The sequence below is a fragment of the Episyrphus balteatus genome, chromosome 2 (assembly GCF_945859705.1).
Source record: "Episyrphus balteatus chromosome 2, idEpiBalt1.1, whole genome shotgun sequence".
Taxonomy (NCBI): domain Eukaryota; kingdom Metazoa; phylum Arthropoda; class Insecta; order Diptera; family Syrphidae; genus Episyrphus; species Episyrphus balteatus.
Genome location: NC_079135.1, coordinates 34,009,975 through 34,035,017, shown reverse-complemented (window position 1 = coordinate 34,035,017; position 25,043 = coordinate 34,009,975). Strand labels below are relative to the sequence as shown.

At 30.7% G+C, this 25,043-nt stretch overlaps 3 protein-coding genes and 1 long non-coding RNA gene across 4 annotated transcripts; 2 read left to right on the top strand and 2 right to left on the bottom strand.

Annotated features, from left to right (window-relative positions):
- Nucleotides 1-368: 368 nt before the first annotated feature.
- On the bottom strand, nt 369-1,215 carry LOC129911574 (nicotinamide riboside kinase 1). The gene has a single exon (XM_055989405.1). The coding sequence runs from the start codon at nt 1,089-1,091 to the stop codon at nt 390-392; it is 702 nt and encodes a 233-aa protein (XP_055845380.1). The 5' UTR covers nt 1,092-1,215; the 3' UTR covers nt 369-389.
- Nucleotides 1,190-1,984, bottom strand: LOC129911575 (uncharacterized). The gene is made up of 2 exons (XM_055989406.1): nt 1,452-1,984; nt 1,190-1,323 (listed from the first exon to the last, which is right to left on the bottom strand). Exons 1-2 carry the CDS (start codon nt 1,558-1,560, stop codon nt 1,190-1,192), a joined length of 243 nt encoding a protein of 80 aa, XP_055845381.1. The 5' UTR covers nt 1,561-1,984.
- Nucleotides 1,985-6,173: 4,189 nt separating this feature from the next.
- Nucleotides 6,174-6,868, top strand: LOC129911631 (uncharacterized). The gene is made up of 3 exons (XR_008771681.1): nt 6,174-6,304; nt 6,369-6,729; nt 6,815-6,868. It is a non-coding gene; the product is annotated as an uncharacterized LOC129911631 (long non-coding RNA).
- A 5,018-nt stretch (nt 6,869-11,886) lies between these two features.
- On the top strand, nt 11,887-23,161 carry LOC129911630 (uncharacterized). Its single transcript, XM_055989486.1, has 3 exons — nt 11,887-12,381; nt 19,886-20,090; nt 22,553-23,161. The coding sequence occupies exons 1-3, from the start codon at nt 12,370-12,372 to the stop codon at nt 22,792-22,794; spliced, it is 459 nt and encodes a 152-aa protein (XP_055845461.1). The 5' UTR covers nt 11,887-12,369; the 3' UTR covers nt 22,795-23,161.
- Nucleotides 23,162-25,043: the final 1,882 nt, after the last annotated feature.

The following is a 25,043-nucleotide window of genomic DNA, read 5'->3' as shown; positions in this document are numbered from 1 at the left end:
TTAAACATGCTGCCACCATGAGTGTAGTGTAGACATCATGTAAAATGTGTGTAAGGTTTTTTTTTAATTTCAAAACACAGCACCTGCGCTGTCTATTGATTGATTGTTACAAAAGTATAAACCTCCTAAAAATCTTAGAAAAAAAATTAATAATAAAAATGGAATAGATAAGCATCAAGCTTAATCAAATCCATTTTAAAGCCCTTTTTCATACTGTGTATTATGAATCCTTGAAAAAAAAAAACACAACAAAGATTAAAGCTGACGTAAAAGTCCTTAAAAAATTCAGCCAACACTTTGCCGTCAGTAAATTATCTCTTATGCCTTTTTTCAGGATTCATAGTACAACAAAATAATGACAAGGGACTTATCGACAAAAAAAAAAAAACCTATTGATCCATCAAACATGGACTTGTCATCATCTCACTCAAATATACATTAATCCTTTGCAAAACATATTTAAATATCTTATCTTTACACATTTCGCCATTCAGTATAATCAAATCCTTTCGCTCCCTGAACTCAGCAAAGTTCTTCTCATAAAACGGCCAAACGCACATCTCAAAATACCCAGTCACATCAGGTGGATCATATGTCCGCAGTTCCCGCCTCGCAAAACACTTCTCATAAGGCAAATGGAAATGGAACTTCAATTGGCAAATCTGCAGCAATTCTGGCTGATTGAATATTAGGAAGCCTTCGATAATGAGAATGTTTAGTTTAGTTGCATTTTGGAATGTCGTTATTTCGGCTAAGTAATCTGGTGGAGTTGTCGTTGACGAGTTATCCACAGCTAAATAGCGTCCTTTCATTGTCCATGTGATGTCAGATAACATTTGTTTCATGTCTAAAGAAGTTAGTACTTCAAAGTTGATGGCATTCAACTTTTCCACCCATTTGTGGCGCAAATCATCGACAGGTAGGAAATAGTCATCTTGACTTATCAATTGTACATCACTAATGACATACTTGGAATTCCAAAGACGTGAAGTTCGGCGATTTATAAAGAAATCACGCAAACTTAATGCCAATGAAGTCTTCCCGCCGCACGTTATTCCCGAAATACCAATTACTAACCACTGAGGTGGCATGATTCTATTCTTTCTAAATTTTGTTATTAATTGTCTCTTAATTTAATGTAACAGTTTCTCATCTCTCAAAAGAAACAAGTTTCGTCTTCTTCTCCGTTTTAAAAGAAACTAACGTGATCCCATATGTGATAGAATGTAAAGACTGATAGTCCACCAACGAAACAAACGCCAAAGGCAGCTGGAATAGCAAAAGCGTATTGCAGCGGCAAAAAGAACGAATGTATAATATTATCTGTGAATTGAAATTGTTCACAATCACAATAAGTTCATTTAAAGAGAAAAAAGCAGAAGTGGAATTTTTGTTTAAATTAAAATACAATGAAAATGGAATATAAGGAGAATAGTGTAGTGAGCACTTACCCTCTTCAATGAGCATGAAAGGCAAAACGAACACCCAGAAGAAGTAATAGAGAACGATTGATAAAACTAGACTGGCAATTAATTTTCCAACAAAAGCATTTGAAGCCATTAAATTCAAAACTAATTAATTTTTTATATAGAAAAAAACATTATTACGTAAAAACAAAAAAAAAATATATATAAAATTAGCCCTTTTTTGTCTTTCTTTAGTTCTTAGAGATTTGAGAAAATCTGTACTTGAAGATTATTTTAATTGCGTAGTCATGGAATGCTTTTTGTTGTTAGTTTTGTGCGTCACTTTGGTTGTTCCCAAACAACTCTTGGTTTTGATTTTTCTTTAGAATTATTAGAAGCTAGAACAGGTGGAGCTACTAAAAAAAGTAGCAGCGGTTGCGACGTTTACGAGAAGAAAGTAAACAAAAAAAAATTATATATTATTTATTTCATTTGAAGCACGTTGCGCGAGGTTGTTTCTTGTTTGATTTTCGGTTTTTTTTTGTTTGTATTCGTGAATAATTTTTTTTTTTGCAAAAGTTCTGACAGTTGTGACAGATGCAAAAAGTCAAATTGGAAATGGGTTTACATAGCAAAGTGGGTTATGTTTTTTGTTATTGTGAATTGGCAATTGTGAATGGATTTTTGGAAACGGAAGCAGAAATTGTATGTCGTTTTATTTTGAAATATAATTCAAATCGTTGCAGTTTTAACAGTAAATGAATGTTTTAAATTGCGTTTAAGGTTTGGTTGAATTTTATCCCAGTTAAATTTGATCCTTTTTTATAGCATTTTGGTTGACATCTAGATATTATAGGGCAAGTAAAAGTCTGTCTGTCCGCATGTCTATTTTAATTATTTTTTTTTTTTAATTTGTTTTTATTTGTGTCAACAGTGGAGTGGAGGTCCAGTATAACGAATGCCGATATAACGAATTATCGATATTACGTACACTTTTTTCAAGTCCATTAGGCATTCTATATCTGTGTCAATAAGTTAAAAGAGCTTAAGTCAATTTTTATCATTTTTCAGTATACATATAAGCAAATGAAATTTGTGGACATGATTTTTTTGTACTTTTTTTGTGATTACTTTTAAACTGTTGCCGCTAGACTAACAATTTTTTTTTTCAGGATACAGGCTTGTTATACCCTTAATTTCCATATATGTATATTTTTTCTTGAAAACGTTCGGAACGACCGTTACAATTGAAAAAATGTATTACTTTGACTTAAGTATACAATTTGGCGGACATTTCAAGGAACAAAACAGCTTATGTTACTTAAGCTGTTTTGCAAAATTGGTTTTGGTTCAAAATGCAATTTTTTAAAATGGCTTAAGTCGACATAAGAACACAAATGGTTCACTCGACCACAAGTTTAAAATAGCTTATGTTGACCTAAGCGATAGGTTAGGTTAGGTTATGTGGGCTGACAGTTGATATTGTTACCGTCACACTTAGATCAATGTAGATCTCTTGTGATACCCTGAAGTATTGTAACTTCATGAAAAAAAGTGTTAACCTATGAATGCTATGGTTGTTCGAGCCATTTGGAGGACTTGACAAAGTTCAGTAGGCTATTGCCTGAGAGTTCCGATAGTTCTTCTAATTCATTAAAGAAGTAGTTTCCTAAGAATTTTTTCCTAGTGCGACAGAGTGCTGGGCAGTGACAGAGGAAGTGAACAGTGTTTTCCTGTTCGTCCTCATTACCGCAGCCTCTGCATAGATCATCCGTACAAAGCCCCATTTTCTTTTTGTGGTATCCTAGTAGGTTATGACCCGTTAAGACGCCTATTAGGGATCTTAAAGAAGGCTTACTAAGTAGTAAGATCTTATTAGATTTTTTCTCGTCGAAGTTCGGCCATAGTTTCCTGGTGTGACCGCAGGTTTCTAGGAGGTTCCATCTATCGTTGGTTTTTTGTGAAATCTTGTTGACGATATTTCGCCTTATTTCACATTGTGGGATTCTAATGTTAAGGTCTATGAGAGAGGGATCAAGCTGACCTAAGCGATGAATATATTTGAATTCAAATTGTCATAAAAGCTTATGTCATGACTTAAGCTGTTTTTAAAAAAAAATTCTTTTTAAGATTTGGACGACTTTATTTTAACATATACATAAGCTATTATGCAAATGCAGTTTTTGTCCAAAAAGACTTAAGCTACTATGATTTTTTTAAATTTAACGGTTTATATTTTGCGTAGAGAAATGAGACCCAGACTAAACCAAAGCTGAACAAAAGGTGAAAGTGAACATGTTAAGCAAATAAAATCGATTTTCACTTATGTCGACATAAGCTCTTTTAACTTATTACCACAGTATAACGAACAAATCAAGAATATCAGAAAATTTGAAAGGAATTCTTGACTTTAAATGTGTCAATATCTACTAAGACGTATGTAAATGATAATATTGGAAGATACATACACAATTTTCCATTATTCAAGTGTTTTTTTTCGCATTTTTATTCCGATTTTTGTTGTTTTACGTTTTGTGGCGCTCTTTTTTGCTCTTTCAAGTGAAGTATACGAAGTAAAACAATAAAAAATACAATTGTTCTTTCTATCTACATACCTATGTGTTCTATACAACGAATTTTTAATATGTATAACGAATTGACTCTGGACATTATATCATTCGTTATACTGGACCACAACTGTACTACTTTTTATTAGCATACCAATTTTTTTGAAAAAAAAATTTTTTTTTTCATAAAACTGTTCTAACGATTAAATGTTTAATATCGTCTATCACAACAAAAACAAAATCAAATCCATGAAGAATTATTAAAAAAAATATATTTTCATATGACATATACGTTGTCAAATTGAGAACATTTTTTTCCTCAAGTCGAGATTTTACTGTACTCAAGTGGATCGCTCTATTCTTGCTGCGAATAATGACATTACTTGAGGGAATGCTAAGTTGAGGAATATCTGAACTTGAGCAACGACTATGAATTCCGTTCCTAGTCTTGTGATATGGATTTATTATTGTTTTAAGTTTTTGTCAATTATCTTTTAAAATTAAATGTTTCAAAAGTTTTACTTCATTGAATATGTGTTTTCATTTATTTCATGGAATGGTATCGCTATAGCTCACAACTAACAAGTTTTCTTCTATAAGGTTAGGATCTTCAGCTAGTATTAAAGACTTTAACGAATTTCGGAACTGGTCAAATTTAATGTAATGTGCAAAATTTATCCATGTGATCAAATTTAACCAACTTTTTAGCGCAATTGACACACGTTGTAAGTGCGTTACTACACGATGACCTAAAACTCATGACATTTTTGAAATCGAACTGAGTGAAGGATATAAATGAGGTTTGTTTTTTATTCGCACTAATCAACTTTTGAAAAGTCATGGCTTTTGAATCACCGTGAAAGGCCATAGAATAAAGTAATTTAAAATAAATTTAAAAGAAGTTCTTTGTTGTTAATTTGCTCTTCTTAACTTATAATTTAGCAGTACATTTTCATTAATATTGGGCATTATTGATTCTAATCCAAAAATTAATTTCCTAAACGTAAAACTGTCATTATGTGGGAGAACATTAATATCAACATCATTTGAAAAAGAAAAATATAAAAAAAAATTACGCATACGCCATAGTGACCTAACACACAAATACGGATAAAAACCAGAAGAAATTATCTACATTGTTTCTTTCATAAACTTTCGATGATTTACAATGCTAAAATTATTTATGATATCGTTAACATCAATTAGAAGGGTTAAACTTAAATTAAATACTGTGTACCTAATCAAATTAAATGTATAAAAAATTTTTGAAACTAAGGGGAAAAAATTTGAAAAAAACAAAAAATCTGCCAAATTACTAATTGCTTCAATATCTCAAACAAAAATGATATGTTCTATAGCAGTGGCGCAAAGTGTATGTACTTCATATTGATTGATAACCTATATTCTTGAAACGAAAATCATAAATCATCCAAACGATAAATTTGCTGATAGATTTTACCATTTTTTTATGAATGGTTAAAAAACAAATCGTTATCAAAATGTGTGACAAAACAAGTTCAATTAAAAACTTACTACGAAAATAAAGCTGCTATCGCTATGACGTCCCACACTTATGATAGTGAAATCATGCTTAATCGCTTCTTTAAAATTTATCACGAGGGCAAAGAAGTATATAGTTTGAATCATGTTATTAATTTCAATCTTTTGACCGATAACATAAAAATGACAAAATGTAATCAGAAATAGATAAAATTACTGGTTTTGTTTATTGACTCTGTTCCTGAACTGTTCGGAACAGAAAAGAAAAACTTCTTTGAGTTTTTAGAACAATTCAGAACAGGATTTTCTATACCTACTTGATTTCAAATCAATACAGTTTAGGAAAAATTTGTGAAAACTGTCAAATGTGTTTTTGTCAAAACGGTCTGTTCTGTCTTTTTCTCCTCTTAAGAAAACCTACACATTTTGTAAATTTTGTAAGTGCCTTTGAGCAGCACTAAAGTTATTCCTAATACTATATAAGTTTCTTACCTTAACATATTATAGAATTAACAAGTATATCAATTTAATTATTGAAATGTTAAAGCTAGACCAATTCTAAGTCAGTTTTTTTAAATATACTAATGTATTTCAAACATAAGTACTTTAATGTAATCAAAAATAAGTCTCAATAAATCTAAATTTGAATTTGATTTGTCTTTTTCTCCTCTACATATTTTATTTATTAATTTAATTTCAATGTTTTTACAGATTGGGCAAATGATAAAATACGCACGAAACCATTTATGTAAGTACTCAATTTAACTCACTGTGACAGATTCCTCTTTAAACTACATACCGGGGTATGAATGCAATGATTTAAAACAATAGGTATGTTTGTTAACCTTTTGTGAAAGTTAACCATTTCGTAAAACAACAAATTTGTATGACAAAGCTTGATCGAATTAAATACCATCTCTTAAAAAATGAAACACTCAGTTGGTACTTCCATGTTCAAGGGAAAACTCTAGGTACAAGAAAGTGTAAAAACAACTATAGTAATTGATTCGGCTCAAAAATTGAACATTGCAAAACCGGGAGGCTTGACGGCGGTTTCTGAGGCTAACCCGGTAAACCCCACTGGCGGGTCACTAGGGTGAAGCAAATACGTTGTGAGTTAGCTTATTATGCCGACGACATCGAGATCATAACAGCACCCAATTAAAGGAAGAAAACAAACTGCCAGAATTTGTACGGGGAATGATTTACTATTTGAACAAAATTCAATCAAGGAATTTGAAGGGCAAGATGATGAGGTAAGTAAAACTATAATCCGAGAGACTTAAGATACTTTTTGGAAAAACTGAAAAAGTAAAAATTTTCAAACTCATTTTGTTATAGCTTTTCTAAAGGAAAAAACAATATGTTTTTGGTTTCAAAATCCGAAAAAATGACGTAAGTAAGAAAAATTTTGTTTACTCTTTTATATTTCCTACTTTTTTCATAAATTTGCTATTATAGTTTAGTCATCCTTAAATCATTATAACAGTCAATCTGGCAAATGGCCTTACAATTACTTTTATGAATTATCAATCTAGAAAGCACTTGTTTCACAATATCTTAAAACATTTATACAAAATATAAGCTTCTAGTAACTATAACTTTGAATAATAAATGAGATATTATGAAATTACCCCTTTATCTCGTGGAAATTAGAAAGATTAAAAAATAGATATCTTATTTAAATCTAACTACATATATAAAAAAAAAAAATAAAAAATAATCTCAACTCGGTGTTAAAAACGCTTTTTATGTGACGAGGTTCTTAGTAAGAAATAATAAAAGTCCGATCTTGATTTAAAAACGTCTGTTAAAAGAAATCTTATGTATAAATTATTACTATCAAATCACCGGTTTAGAAATCAAAAATTTATACTTGGCATAGAACGCCGTCTCCTAGCTTTCATTACTTTAGATGCTAATAACCAAATAAGCCTATTCACAAAAGAATATCAGTGAAAATTATGAGAGCTAATACAATTTATGAGTGCAAAACGTATGTTTATGAGTGTACTGGAAATAAACTGACCTAATACCAGCGAATTTTGTGTTCATTTGCGAATAAATTTCATTTAATAATTTCCACACTAGGTTTATATCGACATAATAACATAATAAATAGTTAAACCCTTCCAAACTGGGTCAATTGATGTGTATATGCATCAATTAGAATTATTTAGAATTGTTAAACTGTTCAGTATGTCGATTTGGAACGTATGTTGAACGTGTTGATTAACCTAGTGTGGACCCAGCTATAAAATCCCATAAAAGGTGGTGGTTCATAATATTATGCCGACATTTCATCAGCCGATTATTGCCGTGCGACGATGTTTTTCAGCTCATGTCGTTTAAACATTACCCACAAGTGACTAAATTTGCAAAAATGTGCGTTAAAATTGGCGGCTCGTGAATTGTAAAAAGTTGGTATTACTAAAGTTGCCTATAGCCAGCTAATTAACAAGAGTAAATCTAGCAATGTTCTAAGAGACTTCGAAGTAAGTAGAATTTTAACACAAAGTGAAACCACAAAACCTACTGTAACTTAGCATCTTTTTTTTTCCTTCGGTAACAATGAGTTGGGATAAATGCTATGGAATAGTCAATAGACATATGGATACTGCTCTGGCCAGAGCTAGGAGAGCTTTTGCCCTGACGAAACGGCTGTTTTATAGCAGTCGGCTTGACACCAGGGTTAAGGTGATTTGCTACATGGCCCTTATCCGGCCGATGATTGTCTATGGATGCCCTGTGTGGTTCAACGTTGCTCCATCTCAAATGGAAAAGTTTCGGGTGTTTGAGAGGCAGTGTCTTAGACGCTGCCTTGGTCTGCACAGAACACCCGAATCTGATTACACGCATTATTATTCCAATGAGGTTTTATACAATAGGGCCAACATAAATAGAATTGATAACTTTATGCTGAAGCTTGTTCGTGGCCACGTTTCAAGAGCGATGGCCTCTTCAAATAGCTACATTTTTGGGGCTTACTACCCTAACGACGAATACTTCAAGAGTGTGTGTTTAAGCGGCTATATTCCGCCTGAGGCATTCCTCTATTTAGATAGTCGGGGGCTTGTACAGGATAGATTGGCAGTTCCGCTAATCTACCACGTCGGGCGAAGAACCGTGGACAGGCGACTGCTGTATGACAGGGACATCCTCGCATTAGGCGGAGAAGGGCGTCTTCGGTTCAGTAGGACTGTGTCCGATCGGGACCGAAGAGATAGGGTAAGGCAGGAGAACCAGTTTTGGTGGCTTCATAATAGTGTAAATAGTTAAAGTGGTCTTTGTTTTTATGCCTTGGCCGGCTTACATAGTTTTAGGTGTTTAGTTTTAAGTAGGGACAGTTGGGGTGGCACAAAAAAAAAAAAAAAAAAAAAAATACAAAAAAAAAACAAAAAAACTAAAAAAAAACATAATTACAAAAAATACAAAAAAATACAAAAAATACAAAATTGATTGCTGTGGCTGTTCTAGTTTTTAAGTAGTTTTAATTAGTTTGTAAGTAGTTTTAATTAGTTTGTAAGTTTTTAAAATAAGAAAAAAAAAAAATGATAAGATTCCAAGTTTTTTTAAAATTATTTCTTGGTGAAAAATAAAAACCATTGAAATATTAGTATAAAAATAGTTATAAGGCCGAAAGGCATTAGTATTAAGAAAATTGAATTATAACTTAGAGTGCCCGTATAGGGCCAGTAAGTTAGTTGTAAGTAATTGATAAGTAGGCTAGTTTTTATGAATTTTTGTCTAGCTTTAAGATAGTTTTAAGTTGATGAAAAATAAAAATGAATTAAAAATTGAAAAAAAAAAAAAAAAAAAAAAATAGTTTGAAACAATTATATTGATTTGAGCGTTTTCGTGAAAAATGTTTGCTTCACTTTTGCATAATTTTTACGAAAACACAGCTTCTACAAGATCTGACATCGTCACAATTGAAATGTTTTGAAGGACGGTTTATGTTGTAGTTCACGTTTGCTAAAGTAGAACAATTTGGAAATTAGTAAAATATGTCCCGAAATATAAACGAAAACAAGAAATCATCCCAATTTTCCTATCCGCTTGTTTCTATCTCTAATACCTAATAAATTGTAACGTCACATCCATTTTATAGGGGATGCTCGGGTCACTTATCTATTTTCAATGAGTAACGCGGGCCATATAAAAATACATGAACGTGCGTTTTCTTTGGTGGCAGCCATCAAATAAAAATTAAATGGACCAGGAGATTATCGAAATCAGCGCCCCCTATAAAAGCTTCACGTTTAGAATTGCACAAGCTCTTATACATTCTTCAAGATCAAAATAGCTAAAATCATACCTATCTGTCAAAATCACAATTAACAAGCCGTAACTTAGTTAGACTGCCTGATACAAATCTGCAAGGTTAATTTTCTTTTTTCTAAGTCTTTCGGACTCTGCAGAAAATTGCAGCTCACCTTCATTCTTGCATTCTTATAAGACATCCACATCGAAATGGTAATGAGTTGTTAGTCACTAGGATCGTCACTCCAAAAGTGTACTTATTTATCTTGTTATAGCAGGTGTCAGCTACTCAATTGAAGGGGATATTCATATCATGTATGTACCTACGTCGATTATTCTTGTTCTTGGTAAACATTATCAAGACCAAATACCAAAGTTTGCATTCAATTTACTATAAATTCTTTGCTTGAGATATTTCTTAACGTCATACTATACCTACATAAAAATGTCTTATCTCATTTCGCAACATAAGTGCGGTTAGCAACAGGAGAAGCTTTCAAATACCAAATTTACATTTACCAAAAATGACTAATCATGTTTCGCAGAAAAACGATTTCTGATAGTAGTTTTATGTATTTCATCACAAAATCACAATTTATTTGTTTTTGCAAAATCTATACTAAAGGTCTTCAATGGCGCAAAGACAAGCGTCGCCAGCCCAATATTAGTATTAGTCACCCACAAAACATGCTTCAAGGCATTTGAAAATTATGTATCTTCGTTTTATCGATTTGTTGTATAGTCTTTGATCGTAGTCAGTTTTGTACGTGCATGTTTATAGGTATGCCCCTATTCAAAGAATTCATTATTAACCAATAAATCTCTCAAATTTTGATCTGTGGTAAAGATGCTTAACAACTTTAAATATTTTTTTTCCTCCGTGTTTAAAATTCTCTTGAAATAACTAAAAAAAATTAAGAGAAAAAAACAGCCTAGCAGAATCAGCCTATGGAGGAATGATTAACAGGAATTTCCTTTGTAGAGCAAGAACAAAAAACTACCAAATTGCCCCATGCCAAATAATAAGCGGACAAAGCGCCCTCTTTGATGATCCGGAGAATGTTGCTACGTGCACTTTTCAACATCAGTTCATTTACCTTTCGAAAAGAGGTATGCTCTCCTTTCATGGTATTTCTTCGGCGGCGCGGCGTGGTTCGTGTTTTTTGTTGGTCTAGAACGATCTAATAAAGAAACTCAGGTAGCGTGATCGGATCATGTGATCCGATCTTCACTTCCGATTGACATATTTGGCAAAATATTAGGTGCCAGATTGTCCGATCTTAACAAAATAAATAAAAAAACACTTTGCCTTAGGCTAGACATGACAAGAAAAAAAAAACTAAAAATAAAAATTGTATCTTTTTGATAAACAAGTGCTTTTTCAAGAATTCACATATTTATGCAGATCGAATTTAAGCTTACAAACAGCCAAATGGCACGTTCACTAGAAAAAAAAGCCAAATAGTTGTCAAATGATATCAACCCCTAGCGGCCACTTACTGCGCACCATGATGCGACAAGTGGAATTTTTAACCGTTTATTACGTTTCAAATAAATAAAATACAAAATGAAGTAAAACAACTTGTATAACTCTGATTTATTGAGCTTTAAAAAAGAAAAGCAATAAAAAATCACTAATAATAATCTACTACAAGTGTGCGATCACACTTTAATGACAGGTGTCAAGTGTCATGCATTAGCATAACGTAAACGTATAGTACCATTTCACAAGGAAAACCTCTTTTTACAGCAGACAAGAACCAGACTACGCTACGCATGCGTGCGTAAAACTTTTCTTTCAAATGTCCTGTTCCTCGTGGTCCGTCATCAGACCTCAGACGATTTGTGGCACTTGATCCTTTGCCTTCTTTTTTCCTGTTGCCTTCGTCGTTTGATATTCTTTTTTTTTTTTTTGTTTCTTTTGATTCCACTTTCATTCTCGTTGAACGATATCACCGCCACCGCATTTACATGATCGTGCTGGGCGTTTGGCAAAAAGCAGGTAGCTTATACGGGGCTCCCATCACCACCGCGCTAATATTGCTGTGTGGCTGTCGTCACACGAGAGTAAGGTAAAACAAAAATCAAAATCGGTTTTTATGAATGAATTGAATGAATGTGAACACGAATGAAAAATAGTGGTGATCGTGGTGGTTGTGGTGGTGTGTTTTTTGGAATTTATTTTTGATGCCAATCCCACCGATCCTCTTGTGCAGTATGCTTGTGGGGTGAATTAGCCAGAGGCAGCCCGGCTTACAACACATATATAAGGTGGAAAGCATAGCGTTTTCGTTTCATTTACGATCAGTTATAATTATGAATCGGATTAGTTTCCATGAGAAAAGATTAATAGTGTTTGCTTGAGAATAAAACAAAAAAATAAAATAAAATTACGATAAATCACACGTGGATAGTAGTAAATGAATATTGTTTAATTGTGAATTTTGCTAGACAGTATAAATTTGTATTCTGAATGTGAATAGTAACAAAATAATTAGGAATACAAGTGACATTTAAAAGAAAAAGTGATTTGGGAGTTTTAAGAAAACCTAAACATTTTATAAAAAAAATAAACCTTTAAAATTTACTATTGTAACCTATTGAACAAAATAAAATTTTAAGTTATCAACACAATGGCCTTAAAGGTGAGATAAAAATTCAACTGTGATTTATGATATGTGAATATGTTGCATTGCAAAAATTTTGCAAATATTAAGAATTTTACAAAAAAAAACTTCTATTGTGAATTAGTGTTAGTGATGAAATTTTACTATAGATTTCAACAGAAACTTCCATCTTTCTGTAATAAACGTTTTTAAACGTTTTTTTCGGGATCTTAAAAAATATGGGTTCAAAAGTTTGTGTGAAAATCTTTCGACTTTTTTGGATGTTTTCGCTAAAAGCCTTAAAACTTGTCTTTAAGTAAAAACTGTATGTTCGCTTGTGCTTCATTGCATATCTCTGAAAATCCTTAAACGTTCACTTCCAAATTAATGCATAATGTTTCATTCTCATGGATTCCCATATAAGGTGATGAACACGCTGCGGTACACAGCAAAGCGTGACAAAATCAGCTAGCAATTTAATAAAAAAGAAAGATCTTTCTTTCACTCAAATTTTTTTTCCAAGCTAGTGAATAGGAAAAATCAAAATGATGAGAAGTAAAATTAACTTCAAGTTTCTTGTAAAACTACAGTGGCTCACAATTTTGAAGTAGAATTAAAAAAAAAAAACTTTGCGTGAAAAATCATCATTTGAACAGACTTAAATGAATCACAAATAGTTTTTGAAATACAAAATTTTGTTTAAAGATTAAGGTTTTAAAACTTGATATGTTAAGTATATATACCTACTGGCTGTGAGGAATGATAGGAAGCAGCCATTTTGGTTTTTAAGAAATAGGTATGTTTGTTTTTAGACAGGACTCCCATTTTCTGAACAAACTTATAATATGTTTAAAATTCTTGCAATTGCTCAACTCAACTATAAATGAAGAAAATCAAATATGGCTGCGAAGATAAACAAAATGGCTGCTGCCGAGTTTTGTAACTCTTCAATTGTCTCTTGGCTGTGTTAAAGCAGTGATTGGATCTTTGATTATTAACTCTATTTCTATTGTTAAACTTAATCATGTTTTATTCTGAACCTTTTGTCAAAGAGGAGGTTTCAGTTATTTTTTTTTGTTCGTTGTAAATTAGGTAAAACATAAAAAAGTTAAGCTTACTGGGGTCAAATTACAGAACAAGAAAACGATCAAACATAAACGTTTGAAGATTGATGTCTCTAGCAGTGAAATAAGAGAGCGATATATGTATTTCCTTATAAACCTTTATGTTCAATTTGCTATATACATAAAACGACCTTTGCATTCAAACGTTTCAAGTTCGTCTTCTTTTAACTCGTTGTCAATGGGAAGGTTATGTTGAAACTAAAATCTTTCTTTCTCTCTTTATTTTTATGAGCAAATCTAACCAATAGAAAAACGAAAATTCCAATGAGTGCTCCAAAAAACTTGGGGCGGTGCTTAAATTGGGCCCACTCCTTCGATTTGTTATTATACATACAATATCTCTTAATTTTATCTCGATCATCATTCCAAGGCAAAGTGAGGCAGAATTTTTTAACTTTATAAAACCATGTTTGGATTTTTTTTTTGACATTTTCAGCTCCAACATTGTTTTATTCTTATATCTTACCTAAGGTTAGAGTAAGATAAAATATCAAAGATAAAAAATCTGATATACTGAAAGATTTTGTGTCGCCCTTACCCTAGAATGCAGGTCAAAATAAGTTTAAGCTCTCATCATAGAAAAATATAGTTGATCTAAAATTTTAGAGTACATTTTGTATGGTAGCTAAAATTTAGATCGATTTGCATAATATCCCGACTAACAGCTTTGCTTCTATAAAGTTTTACTGATAATATTGTTGCTTCTGTTAAACTTCATAGAATCGAAATTGTTAGTTGATTTGCTTTAAGTTACAATTAATTGGGTGAGTTAATCCATGTTTCCAGAAATGTGAATTGAAAACAAATTTATGAGTAGGTACATGTTGTTTTCTTAGAAATATAATATCTTCCCAAAACTATATACTATTCTATGAAAAATAAATGAATATTACACGAGACAAAAATATTTACAGCTAAATACTTCGACTATTGAGTCATCCGAAGGAATTCATTTGATACGCTGATAAAAAGATGGGTAAAGCACGGGTTACTGGGCTGTATTCTAGTCACAAATTGAGGAAACTGCTACTTTCCTGACTGTGACCACAAGAGGTCGGTTTTGAAGACGTCAGCTTGATAGTATTTATAAGCGAATGACATATTTAAAATGCCAGCTGCCGAAAATAAACACGTTAAGCTTTAAAAGAAAAGCAAAAGTGACTAATAAGTGGTTGGCGCCAGTTAGGTCAGTGAGATATTATAGGTAAAAGGTAACAACTTACCAGCAGATATAACCACAAAGAATACTCAAACAAAGTTTTTGAATATCTACGTCATAATCTTTAAACATGATTTCTCAATGACTTGATAAAATATCCAAAATCAATAAGGAAGATTTAGCTAATTTATGGGGGCAGGTATTTTTTGTTTTCTCAAAATTAATCTATTGTCAAATAACCGCAAAGCCTTAAGCGATGAGAATGCGTAATTCTTGTAGTAGGTACAAAAAATATTGCGGTTTATCTCCATTATTAATCAATATATAAAAAATAAAAAAAGTTCAAAATTTTGTGGTTTACATCTTCTTAATCATGTCAAATATATATATATATATCGAAGGCCTAAACTAAAATAGCATCAAATTTTGCTGTTGCTAAACAATATTTATAAAAATTTTATGAAAAACTTGTCACAAGAATATGCAAATAATGGGAAGGTTTAATAATTGTTTTGTTATTTATTAACTTGACGTAGTTATAACCTATATTTGATCAAGTGTGTGTCAATACATGAGAAAGAAATATGATTTTTAAATGACTTCCACACTTCAACAATAATTATATAAACATAACCTCCTGTTCAATTTAAAGACAATAATATAATGTCATATCCTAATGACACTTCACCAACTTCTATTTATTTTTTCGCACTGGGGGTAACCATTAAGAACACCGCAATGCAAATTAAAATGTTTATTTAGTTAAGACCTTATGTCAATATAAAACACAGAATAGAAGCACGAGCAAGTACGAACAAGATAACATAAATTTGATCTGTTTGTTAGTTTTTCATGGTCAATGATTTATACCATCTGTCAAATTTTTAATGATAAGAAATTCGTTTAAAGCGAGTGAAATTTCTTAGATTTATGTTATCAACTCTTTTTTTTAAACTAAAACCAATTACGCATGTTGTCGTGCCGTTCAGAGAGTTGTGATAAATGCTATCACTTTTTAAATGCTGTGGAACATCCATTTAAAAAGTGCTTCAAAATCAGATTGACTTTGAAGCAGTTTTTTGAAAATTGTTTGATTTACTTTGCTACTACTTACTACTAGAAGTAGTTTTACAATTCCCAAAGGACCAGGCTTTTGTATATTTATATTTGCGGAGAAACTGTCCGTCAAAGTTGGGCTTGTCACAAGTCACATCATTAGTTCGCAAAAATCATGAGTAGATTGTAGTACTAGTTTCTTATGAGGACTTTGACATTGCCATCTCCAAGGAAATATGGTTTATATCTGACGACACGTCGTCACTGGTTCCTGAACACGTCGCGTTGTTAATTTGGAAAAGTGATCATTTTGACCTATTTAAAATAGCTTTGTTCCTTTGATGGTGGAAGTCTGCTCATGAGTAGAAATCTAGTACTCGAAATATCACAACATTATTTACTCGCGATGAAGATCATTTGAAATTTTAGTACTAGATCTACTAATCATCTACTCATAATTAGTGTACCGCCTCCAAAGGAACACGGCTAATAATGTGATGGGTATGTTCGTGTGTATTCATAAGATGTATTTGGTACCAATATAAAGGTCTATAAACTTTTCTCATTTTGATGACGGCTATCGTTTAAAAAAGTTTGTATTTTGGGGTATTGAGTCCATGTCACATAATTTACCTCCGAAAATCGTATTCTTTAAGAATCCTTAACCGAAACTAACGTCATACAGGTGATATTAAAACATGCGCAAGTTTATTTTTGCAGAGCAAAATAATTCTCAGTTTACGCAGCATACTTGAACGTCACAAAAATACACTCGTACTTCCTTCTTTGCATAAAAAAATGCCAAAAATAAACCAAAAAAACCCGTAATATGTAAATATTCTCTAAATATAAAACCATCGAAAAAATCAGTTAGTTCTTTTTATAAATTAAAGTTTATTCTTACTTTACCTCGAAATGGACATTGTGCCAAAATAATTTAACTCATTAAAATGTCTAATTTTAACATTCATTTCATTTTATTTTGTACACTTGTTTCAAAACAAAATATTTAAACTGTGACTCCCTGATGCGCGCGATAGCCCATTATCGTGTCATCTCATTTAACGCGAACAGGTTCCGTTGGTTAAAGTGACACTTAATCACGTAATATCGATGTCAACCACAATAATAAATGCATTATTATTGACATAAGGTTATGTTTCTTGTTTCCTTTCTTTATGCATTTCCTTAAAAAAAAAATTCTCTTACTTTTTTAAATAACTCAGAATATTCTCCGCTCGTTCTTTTCTCAAGTGGATCCAGTTTATTTGGTTTTGTTTTCTTTCTTTTTTGTTGTTTATTAATTTTTGAAGACTTTATTTTACTTGTTGTTCCTTTTTACACTTTTTTGTGTATTTTTTGTTTTGTCGTCATTCACGTAAAGTATTTTACTGCCGACCTTAACGGACATTTCGAAGAGACCTCCGCGCAGACTAAACGGCATTGGTGTGTAACAAGTTCCTGTATAATATGCCAGGTTATACATACCTACTTCGTAAAACGTGATCCATGTGATTCTGATTTACGTGAGGGAGGAGATGATTTAACAACAAACGGAACACCAGTGGTTGTTCTTTCCAGGTGGTGTCGCTGGTCGGTGCGATCATGGTGATGATGATTATGTGATTATGACGATGATTATTATAAAAATACAAATGATGTTAATGATGAATTCAATGAACCCGATCTGCAAAGGACTCAATGTCTGGCGGAAGGTCATTATCCGTTTAAAATGAGAGTGCAGACACAATAAATGCCCCAATTCAAGACGGTATGGTATAGGTACAAAGGGAATTTTATGTTTGTCGTGTGAAAGCGCCACTTTTTTGTATAAGTGAAGTATGAAAAAATAAAGAATAACAAAATAAAGAATTGGGATTATAGAAGACCAGAAGCATTTTATGTGTGTTCAAAGTAACCTCAATTTGATTTTTAATACTTAAACAGGCTTCATTATAAATTGGTGTTGATATTTTAAATAACTTTTTAGTTGGCTTTCTTTAAAACAAGACTTTCCAAATTTTTTACTACACATACTTCACCTTAAAATGAAAAATACACTTTGTCATATCGGGAACGCAAAATCTGTGCTGTTTCTCTCAAACTTCTAACTTTTCCATTGGGTAATCCTTATGGAATCAAGTATGGGAACTGTGTTAATTTGTATTTAACAGGTTCATCAGGTTTATGGAAATAAAAAGTAGACAGGATAAAAACCTTTTTCCCTTGCTCTTTTAGTTTTTGCGACTAAAGTCACCAAACACACGATCGACTTGGCAAGCAAAGCTTCCATGGGCATAATTTGACTCGCGAAAAGTTGGCATTGGAATAATTGTAATCGTTTTGCTTACTTTAGTAGCGATTGCATTTTCAACAAAATCAAAGTAATAACACTGGTCAGCAAAATTTAACTTTTTTTTTGCCACAAGAACCAAAATATACTTTTCTAGTAGTTTCATTCATAATGAATTACTCCACATAAAAACATAACCTCGAAAACAGCCAAAATTACGTTTTTTTGACATTTTCTAACAGTAATATTTCAAAAACGAAGGCCAATCAAATTTTTCTGACTTCAGATTCGGATTCAGCACCAAAAACTACTAGAAAAGTATATTTTGGTTCTTGTGGCAAAAACCTTGTTGACCAGTGTAATTTCTATATATGTAGAAACAAGGACAGAAAAGCATGAGTAGATCTAGTAGTAATTGTACTAGATCATCCACTCTAGACAGTTTATCACCTCATAATGGAACGCGTCTAAGATTCAAGAAAACATGTAAAAAGGGGTGTCACATAAACCTCTTAATTCCATGAGAAATGAGTCAATAAAATTATTGTCTCAAAAACCTTCTGTTTTTTTCAGCTGCAAAAAAACGTCAATTTTTATTAACTTCATTTTCATAAAACTTTTTAAGTAACCATTCGAATATTTTTTATTAAAAAAACTACGACTAACGTGTTTTAGATGTCAAATTTTAATCAGTGGCTTATATGCTAAAAATAATACAGAAATGAACACAGGATTTGTTAAGGACTTAGAACAATTTTGCTCTCCGCCGACGAAATGTCAAAAAAAAAAAAACATTAACCTATGTATATTAACTAACCCAGTGATTACATCGAATTATTATGGCGTTAACTAAGCTAAACTTTAAAAGGCATGTTCACACTAGTAGGTACCATAAAAGTTTTAATACAAGTGCATTTCTGTGTGTGAAAAGTAGAACTACACACAAATCTTTTTTGAGGTTATAGGTACTTCTTTTGCGGCGGCGGCGTTGGGGTAGGAAAATTTACTTTTTGAAAAGAAATTTCAAAAGGGATTAGCAAGTAGTGCTCATAATTTGAAAACATTTTTTTTTTTATGGTATGAAAAATTTCAGTCGCGTGTACAAGTGAAAACACACATCCTTTTTTTCAAAATTACAGGATTATACCACTTCAAATTTTCTTACACTAACTAGACGTGTTTCTTACTAATTGCAGTTTGAGAAATGTTCTCCACCCAGAATAGGCGTATTAAAGCTCATGAGGAGAAGTCACGACACGATACGAGTAGAATGTTTAGAAACGTGCTTTCACAATGCATTTTTAATTTGACAGAATTCCTTTTATTGGAAAATAATATAAAATATTTAATGCTTAATGCTTACGTGCTTGGATAAGGTTTTTGGAGTTACTGTACTTTCTTGTTCAAAGTATCATGTATAGATTCGTACTGAAACATCTAAATATTTATTATTTTTTGCTTGGATTCCATGTTAGAAAAAGTAAAACGCGTAAAATAAAGCAAGCATTTTCAACTTTTAATAATGTTAAGTTGTTTTGTTTTGAACTCAGGCGATCTTCTCTGTAATATGCTTTCATCAAAGTAGGAGTTTATGTTTCCAGATGCATCCTTTGGGTATCATAGAAATTAATACTATGAACCACTTTTATTTCAAACAAACCTAGTTCAGCTATGGTTTAAGATTTTGACTGATCTAAATTGGTGGGTTAGCTCCGGTTCAACTCTGGTTCAAGTACCTTCTTGGCTTTTTTCAACATGTATGATTCTTGAACCAGAGATAAACCACAGTTAAATAGCCGATTTCAATTCTTCTTTTATATTTTTCTAGAATATAATAGCAGTTGGATGATAGTTTAAAGAACAGCGATTTAAGAAAATGCTTTGACAATTATATTTCTTTTTTATTTTCAGATCAATCTCATTTGTGCCGCTTTAATGCTTACCATCACATATTCTCACTTTGTGAAAGAAACATCCGCATTCTGTTCGCTAGAAAAAATGAAAACATTCGCTGTGGAAGCTTGCGAACATCTCTTTGCAAATGATGAACCCTTAACAATACGACATAAAAGAGAATTTCATCATCGATCTAAATCAAATGAACTTGAAAATGGATGTAAGTAATAAAATCACATAAAATAACAACAAATTAAAAAAAACTTCCATAAATATCAGAACATTTTATTTTACATATTTTAACAAAAATAGAGGTCACCACAAGTTAAACAAAAAAAAAAATAATTTCCTCAATTTTATTTATTGGTAAACAAAAAAATTCATATGATAAAAAAAGTATACAAAATAATTATATTACAACTTACAAAATCACATGATACACGTTTATGAATTTTATAAACAAACATTCCTTAGTTCAATAAATTTACTATTATTGTTAATTGAAGGTCACATAAAGTTATTCACCTTTGATAATGATTTTAACTTATAAAAAAAAAATAAAAACAAATAATAAACAATTGCTAAGTAGGTATTTACATAATCAACAATTAAAAGTAAGTTTTAATGTGACATTTTTTTAATAGATCACACATATTTTTTAATCTTGCTGTGTTTTATTCATAGTAAACAAATAATTAAACGTCATTTTTATTGTATTAATATTTGAAGTGCGTAGCGTATATCAACATTCTCGTAAATGAAATTACAATTTTATAGCAGTCTTTTTGATTATAATAATAATTTCCGACAGCTTTAAGTTCAGACTTTTTGATGACAAAACGAAATTTGTATGCAACGACTTGTTTCGTTGCCATAATTGACTGACTGTGCGCCTACGTTTAGCCATGAAATTGGTACAAAGTCAGGGTCATTGTTACGGAATTGATTTTGTTGTAAAAAAAAACTGATATGACTTATTTAACGGTAATATGTTTCTTTGCATTACAATAATTATATCATAAATAAAATTTAGATTCTGAGTGATGAATTGTTTAAATATGCCCCCCTTTTTAACAACCACAACGACAACGACAAAGTAAGGTAGAATGCAATAATAAAAAAATTGTTGAGGCCAACGAGGCCGGTTGTTAAGTAGAAACGGCCGGTCATACTAATTACGTGCGAATTCCGTGCAGTTTCAATGAAATTATTGATTGGGGAGTTTGTTATTCTTTTTTTTTTTGTCATACTTTCTGTTCCGGCATGAAATCGTATGTTTTTATTTATACAGTCATGAGTTATATAAGACTTAATTTTACTCAAAAAAAAGGACACTTGACATTCAATAATAACAAAAGTAGGTACTTGATAATGTTTAAAACTTGTAAATGTGTTAAAATTTATATTTATATGAAGGTTTTATGTATGATTGGTGACATTGATTGAAATCCTTGAATAAATACTCTTCAACAAAAATAAAAAAGAAGGTTGTTGGCATTTGGATGTAAAACAGTTTTAATTGAGTCCTTGTGACATTTTTAAAAAAGTTCCAATTTTTTTTTTTTGAAAACTGGTTGATACATTTTTTTTAAATTCTCATATTTGAAACCCTAAAAGATTTTCAAATAAAATATTTTCGGATCTTTATAAAAGTTGTATTTTTTTTTGTTTGAAAACTATTTGGTAAACTTTTTTTAAATTTTGTTTTTCATGTTAATCATTATTTTCATGAAAATGACAAAGCTACTTTTTTTTTTGAAAAATTATATAAAATTTGTGTGTATAAAAATGTATTTAAAAAAAAAAAACGGGTATCACGACTTTCAATTTCGTTTATCTAAAATTTATTTAATACAAGCAGTCAATTGGAATATTTGATTTGTGGTCAAAATTTTTGAAAACGGTGTCATAGCAATTATAAAAAAATAATAAAGGTACATAAATATGTAAATAGAATTGAGAAATGTAAAAAAATATAATTTTGTGCAGTGTTTTGCTGCAATGAGAAAATAAAACTGAGCACAATTTGTCAAGAACAAAAAGACTACAGAATAAAAACAGTTGAATTTCTTTTGCTTCCAATTTTTCTACAATAATTGATAAATACACGACACACCCAGCAGATAAAAACAACACAAAACCATAATTTATTTATAAGAAAAAAAAAAAAGAAAAACAGTCCAGAAGAGTTCAAATTTTAATCTTATAAATATGCTCACACATCCAAATACCAATCATTTAATCTTAACTTCCTAATAAATCTATCTAATCTATCATTTGTATTTGTTTTAAAAGTGATGAAATTTTTGAAGAAATTATATCATTTTATGTTCATATACAATTTTTAAAAATAACAAAGAAATGATCAAACCAGCAACAAGTTAAAACATGCAAAAAAAAAAAAATAGTACGCATACACCCCGTAGCACCATTTTAATTTCTTACTGCATAACATTATCAATTTCAAATAAAAACGAAAATCAAGTTTATAACATGCTAAAAACAAGAAATATGTTAAATGATTCTTTTGGCCTTTTACTTTTAGTTAATCGTTAAGAAAGTCTGGTTGTTTTTTTTTGACCCAATTCAATTTTAGCTTTAAAGACAAATTATGTTTTATCTTTATTTACTCTTGAAAGATATAAATTGAATTTTAAATGTATATTTTCTTTTTCATTACAGATCATCACAAAAAACATCACACATATGCTGTCCGTCGGAGCTCTTATCCCCGTGGAGGATATCTCAAAGTGGCTCAATCACATTTTGAACATTTGAGCAGGCTGAGCATTTTTCCAATGTACAAATCACATGTGAATAAGAAACATTTTGATGAAGATCGACACAAACGTGATGCTAGTGCTTTAGTTGGCCTACCTTATTGTTGTTACAATAAATGTGATGAAGATTTCTTTTGTAGATAATTAATTTAACCAACTTGCATAATTATATAATTTAGTCAAACAACAGAAACAAAGAAGAAAGACAAATATGTACTTACTTTACCGCGTCCACAGTATTAAATTTTAAGATTTTAAGTTATTTTTAAATTAGTAACAAAAAAGAAAACACTAATTAGAATATTTTTTTTTTAGATAAATATTTCCTGTTTCATCCATTTATTTTGTGATATCAAATATTTATGAATTTCATTAAAATGTAAGATCATAACACAATTACTAGGTATAGATATAATATAAATCCATCCAACAGCAAAAGCAACAAATAATTTATTATGTGTTTCATTTAACTTAAATATTTTTGTATGAATAATTAACAAAGTAAAAAGAACAATTCGTATTTTATAATTAAATTAGAAAAAAAGTTATTTCTCAATTTTAAACTCGAATGTTTTTTTTTTAATAGATATTCAGTTGGCTTAGTTCTGATTTTTCAAATAAAAAGTCTTAAAAATGTTTATATTTTTAAGAAAACCTTAATATAATGTTTTATTAATGAAATATAAAGTTTCCAAGGCCAATGTAGATTAAACTAAAAAGGGAGATAAGGACAGGGCCAATTCAGTGGCTAATTTTTCAAAGATGGAAAAGGAAACAACACAAAAATAAAAGCGCCTCTCAAAAATTAAAAAAAGGTTATTATGTGTAAACCATTTTATTTAAACCCTTTCGGACCCAGCGTTACTCTCATGTAACATATTTTTAAAAATTCGTAAAAAATATTCCATTTAATATTTTTTTAGGTTTCGATGGCTTAATTGAAAGATAATGATGCCTAGTTACTGAATTATTACAAAAATTTAGTCAAATATCATACCTTTAATTTTTTTTTATCGAAAAAGGAACTGAATTTCACATTTTTTCTTTTTTTTTCAAAATTTTTTTTTTTTATAAATGGTCATAATTTTGAAAAAAAAAAAAATATAAAAAAAGTTAATCCAGAACAGAAAGTGTTTTGCTTTTTGGCTTAGAAGAAGTAGCATATATTATTGTGCTATAAAAAGTTATTTTCTCAGTTGACCGACTTATTTTGGTGGTCATAGGCAGTACATGTTACTTACATGTAACATGAGAGTAACACATTAGTTTTGCTATTTATTATTTTGGAAAATAACATTTTGCTATTCATATTTCTTAGTTGTGATGTTTTTGATACGATAATAGCTGCGTTCCTTTGGAAATATTTATCTACTTTTTAGTACTTAAAGCTGCTTTGAACTACTTTTTCAGTATAGCAAAGTAGATCAAAGTAGTTTTAAGTACTAAAAAGTAGATAAATATTTCCAAAGGAACGCAGCTAATACTGAAAAAATATTTTTTAATATTGATTTTCATAGCTTGGGTTCGAAAGGGTTAATTGTGTAACTTTGTAGGTGATAATCGCACAAGCACCAACGTTCAAATTCAAATGCAGACCAGATTAATGTTATTGCATACTTTTAGGTGCTACAGTATTTGATATCGAATGATTTTCATTTAAGGTATACAAAAAGGATGCAATCAAAACATAGAAATTCGTTAAACTTTGAACCTGCTACCAAAAAAAAAAATTTATCAATTTAGTAATTTTCTTCATACAATTTATTTTTAATGCACTCTGTCTAAATAATTTCTCTTAATACCGGGAATCACACTATTCAATTAAACATGTTTTCCAGCGCCAAACTCGATACAATCGAGCAGTGGTCCATCAAGCTATATGTAGGTACATTGAAAGGCTTTTATTGAGCCAAATTATTGTAGGTTTGATCTATAATGTATACATTAGCATCTGTCTTTAAGAGATAATAACACCTAGGAGGCACGAAATCGAGTGCCATTTTCATGAGAGTATAAAACAAGGGAGAAACATTCATTATTGTATTTTTTTTTTGGTAGGTATGTTTACCGTGAGCAGAATAGACCTATATGAATTTTTGTATTAATAAAATAACAGCGTAATTCTGGAAGTTAGCAATCTTCTTTTTGTCCATCTTTCGACCTATACATTTTTTAGGCGATCAATCTAAAATTTGGTGTGTATCATAACAATAATATTCTCCAATGAATAACTTGGGAATGGGCTAAAATTCTGACTTCAAAATTTTGCGTTTAAAACTAATAAGGAACTATGTTGATTTAAAATATTTTTCATTTTTTGATTTTAATATTATTTTTTGTTTAAAAAGTAATACATTTTTATACATACCTATTTAATAATTTTCAAAAACTTA

What these genes read in the sequence shown, in the direction of transcription:
- LOC129911574 (XM_055989405.1), bottom strand. Translation starts at nt 1,091, where the DNA reads ATGCCACCTCAGTGGTTAGTAATTGGTATTTCGGGAATAACGTGCGGC.
- LOC129911630 (XM_055989486.1), top strand. An exon ending in AAATGAACTTGAAAATGGAT is followed by an intron (nt 20,091 to 22,552) that starts GTAAGTAATAAA and finishes TTTTCATTACAG; the next exon opens with ATCATCACAAAAAACATCAC.
- LOC129911575 (XM_055989406.1), bottom strand. Translation starts at nt 1,560, where the DNA reads ATGGCTTCAAATGCTTTTGTTGGAAAATTAATTGCCAGTCTAGTTTTA. An exon ending in TTTCATGCTCATTGAAGAGG is followed by an intron (nt 1,324 to 1,451) that starts GTAAGTGCTCAC and finishes TTCAATTCACAG; the next exon opens with ATAATATTATACATTCGTTC.